This window comes from Rutidosis leptorrhynchoides, chromosome 3 (assembly GCF_046630445.1).
Source record: "Rutidosis leptorrhynchoides isolate AG116_Rl617_1_P2 chromosome 3, CSIRO_AGI_Rlap_v1, whole genome shotgun sequence".
Classification (NCBI taxonomy): domain Eukaryota; kingdom Viridiplantae; phylum Streptophyta; class Magnoliopsida; order Asterales; family Asteraceae; genus Rutidosis; species Rutidosis leptorrhynchoides.
Window position 1 is genome coordinate 355,540,431 of NC_092335.1, and position 3,564 is coordinate 355,543,994.

General features: G+C 40.5%; 1 protein-coding gene across 1 annotated transcript; it reads right to left on the reverse strand.

Moving 5' to 3' along the window:
• Positions 1 to 528: 528 nt before the first annotated feature.
• On the reverse strand, positions 529 to 2,381 carry LOC139901214 (uncharacterized). The gene is made up of 4 exons (XM_071883944.1): positions 1,752 to 2,381; positions 1,293 to 1,640; positions 836 to 1,029; positions 529 to 727 (listed from the first exon to the last, which is right to left on the reverse strand). Exons 1-4 carry the CDS (start codon positions 2,379 to 2,381, stop codon positions 529 to 531), a joined length of 1,371 nt encoding a protein of 456 aa, XP_071740045.1.
• Between the last annotated feature and the right edge of the window lie 1,183 nt (positions 2,382 to 3,564).

Sequence of the window (3,564 nt, forward strand, 5' to 3'; positions counted from 1 at the left end):
TTTTTCCTTCACAAATGTGCGGTGCGCTTTGTTTTACGCAGCGCACATATTTCCCAGGTGCTAATTTCGCCATTTTTAACACAAAATTCCCAATAAAACTTTCAATTCACATTCTCATTATCTAAAACAGTAATTTTTGATCATATTGCACCTGTTTCAAACATAAATATTTAAACAATTACAAGAAATATACAAAACTCTACAAAAACAACGACAACGTCAATTTTAGGCGTTGTTGGCGTTGAAGATGAGTTTAACCTCATCTTCCACCTTCTTCAAAACATCAACATAGTGCCTGACCCATTGGCCATTCACCTTAAACTCCTCCCCTTTCAAATTTACCAAGTCTATAGCCCCGTGAGGATAGACTTTTCTCACCACAAATGGTCCCGACCATTTAGATTTCAACTTTCCAGGAAACAATTTAAACCTCAAATTGAAAAGAATGACACAATCCCCTTCCTTAAATTCTTTTGGATCTTTTAAATGACTGCTGTGCCATTTCTTTTTTCTCTCCTTACACATTAACTAGTTGTCATAGGCTTCGACCCTTAACTCATCCAACTCATTCAACTGGTTCAACCAGAGATGACCCTCCTCCTTAAGGTCAAGATTACACGTTTTGAGAGCCCAAAAAGCTTTGTGCTCTATCTCCACGGGGAGATGACACACTTTTCCATAGAGTAAATGGAAGGGAGTGGTTCCAGTTGGCATTTTGTACGATGTTCTAAATGCCCATAAGGCATCATCAAGCTTAAATGACTACTCCTTTGGATTAGATCCAACCATTTTTTCAAGAATCCTTTTTAATACTCGGTTGGTGTTTTCGAATTGCCTATTCGTTTGAAGATGGTAGGATGTAGAAACTTTATGGGTTACCCCATATCGTTTCAACACCTTTTCTAGTTGAGCATTGCAAAAGTGAGTTTCCCGATCACTAATTAAAGCTTTCGGGACACCAAACCGAGAAAAGAGTTGTTTAAGAAATGAAACTACAATACGCGCATCATTTGTAGGCAAAGCTTGCGCCTGAACCCATTTTGATAAATAATCATTGGCAACGAGAATGTAGAGCTTATTATTAGATTTCGGGAATGGGCTCATGAAGTCAATCCCCCATATATCAAAAACCTCACAAACTTGGATTTCATTTTGAGGCATCTCATCTCTTTGGGTGATTTGGCCCGCCCGTTGTCATGCATCACATGATTGACATATTCGGTGGGCATCCTTGAAGATAGTAGGCCAATAAAAACCTGCCTCAAAGACTTTTCGCCCCGTAACTTGGGGACCAAACTATGATGACATTGGATAAGAATGTGCGTGCATTCTTCTCCGGAAACACATCGGCGGATCATTCCATCAGAACACCGCCTAAAAAGATAAGTGTCCTCCCAGAAATAGTATTTAAGGTCATTAAAGAATTTCTTGCGTTTATGATGTGAACAACCTTTTTCTAAGAACCCTCCAACCAAGTAATTAGAAAAATCAATGAACCAAGGGTCTTCACACTCTTCCATTTTCATGAGATGTTCATCGAGAAAAGCATCATGAATAGTAGTCTCATCGAGAACCTCAAGGGAGGGTTTCTCAAGATGTGAAAGTTGATCGGCAGCTAATTTCTCGGCACCCTTTTTATCCTGGATTTCAACATCGAATTCTTGCAAAAGCAATACTCAACGTATCAATCTCGGTTTAGCTTCGAATTTAGTGAGTAAATGCTTAAGTGTCGAGTGGTTCGTATAAATAGCCTTCTTTGCTAGTATGAGATATGCACGAAACTTGTCAAAATAAAAGACAATTGCTAGGAGCTCCTTTTCGATAGTGGTATAGTTAAGTTGCACTCCTTGCAACGTCTTGCTAGCATAATAAATGGGCTGAAAATGTTTTCCAATACATTTCCCCAAGAGGGATCTGATTGCAAAGTCACTTGCATCACACATAAGTTCGAATGGGATAGACCAATCTGGACCGATAAGGATAGGTGAATTAGCGAGCTTTGCTTTAAGAAGATTAAACGCTATATGACACTCCTTCGAGAAAACAAAAGGAGCGTCCTTTTCGAGAAGTTTATTCAAGGGCTTGGTAATCTTGGAAAAATCCTTAATAAACTGCCGGTAAAACCCGGTGTGCCCAAGAAAACTTCGAACACCTTTGACATTGGTAGGGGCCTTAAGCTCGGCGATAACATCAACTTTCGCCTTATCTACCTCAATTCCAGCTTTAGAAATCTTGTGTCCGAGAACTATGCCTTCACGAACCATAAAGTGACATTTCTCCCACTTGAGCACAAGATTGGATTTTTCACACCGACTCAACATAAGCTCAAGATTTCGAAGACATGACTCAATGATGTCTCCGTAGGCTGAAAAGTCATCCATAAACACCTCCATGCAGTCTTCGATCATATCATGGAATATCGCCACCATACACCTTTGAAAGTTGGCAGGGGCATTACATAAGCCGAAGGGCATACGTCGATAAGAAAATGTGTCGTATGGGCACGTGAACGTGATTTTCTCTTGGTCTTCGGGTGCAATAGGGATTTGGAAATATCCCAAAAAACCATCAAGAAAACAGTAGAAGCTCTTTCCCGCTAACCTCTCCAACATTTGATCGATGATGGGTAGGAGAAAATGGTCCTTACGGGTGGCATCATTCAATTTTCGATAATCAATGCACACCCGCCACCCCGTGATAGTCCTGATAGAAATTAATTCATTCTTTTCATTTGTGATTACGATCATGCCACCCTTATTGAACCTGACTCACCCAAGGACTTTCAAAGATAGGGTAAATAAGACCCGCATCAAGGAGTTTAACAATCTCCTTCTTAACCACTTCCTGCATCTGCGAGTTTAGTCGCCTCTGCCGTTGCATACACGGTTTGAAGTTATCTTCCATGAGAATTTTGTGTGTACAATAAGAGGGACTTATACCTTTAATGTCCTAAAATTTCCATGCGATAGCCGGTTTATGGGCTTTCAACACGGAAACAAGTTTAGATTTTTGACTTACAGAAAGATCAGCAGCAATAATCACCGGGAGTTTAGACTCCTCTTGTAGAAAAGCATACTCTAGATGTTCCGGGAGTGGTTTCAACTCTAACTCAGGAGGTTCTTCAATTGAAGTTTTATTCCTGTATGCATTTTCTTTTTCCAACTCCTTATGCTCTTCCTCGGTTGGCTCATAACCCTTGGCGAAATTACACTACCCACGATCTCGAGCTTGGAGCCGTTGTCTTTGCATTAAAGCTGTGGAGACACTACCTTTATGGAACAAAGAGCACTATTTTCACTGATCATAAAAGCCTCCAACACATCTTCGATCAGAAGCAACTGAATATGAGATAGCGTCGATGGATCTAGACGCTAAACGACTATGATTGTGAACTTCGTTATCACCCTAACAATTACAATGTTGTAGCTGACGCTTTGAGCCGAAAGTAGAGGATGGCATCTCTTCGTGTTCGAGCCTTGAACATCACCATTCATTCGAACCTCAATAGCCAGATCCGAGCAGCCCAAGATGAGGCTCTCAAGGAGGAGAATATATCTCATGAAT

Excerpts from the sequence above, each read along its gene's own strand:
- LOC139901214 (XM_071883944.1), bottom strand. The coding sequence starts at position 2,381 with ATGGATGACTTTTCAGCCTACGGAGACATCATTGAGTCATGTCTTCGA. Across the intron at positions 1,030-1,292 it reads TCCAATGTCATCATAGTTTG|GCGCAAGCTTTGCCTACAAA; the intron begins GTCCCCAAGTTA and ends AAATGGGTTCAG. Across the intron at positions 728-835 it reads TACCATCTTCAAACGAATAG|AACATCGTACAAAATGCCAA; the intron begins GCAATTCGAAAA and ends ATGGGCATTTAG.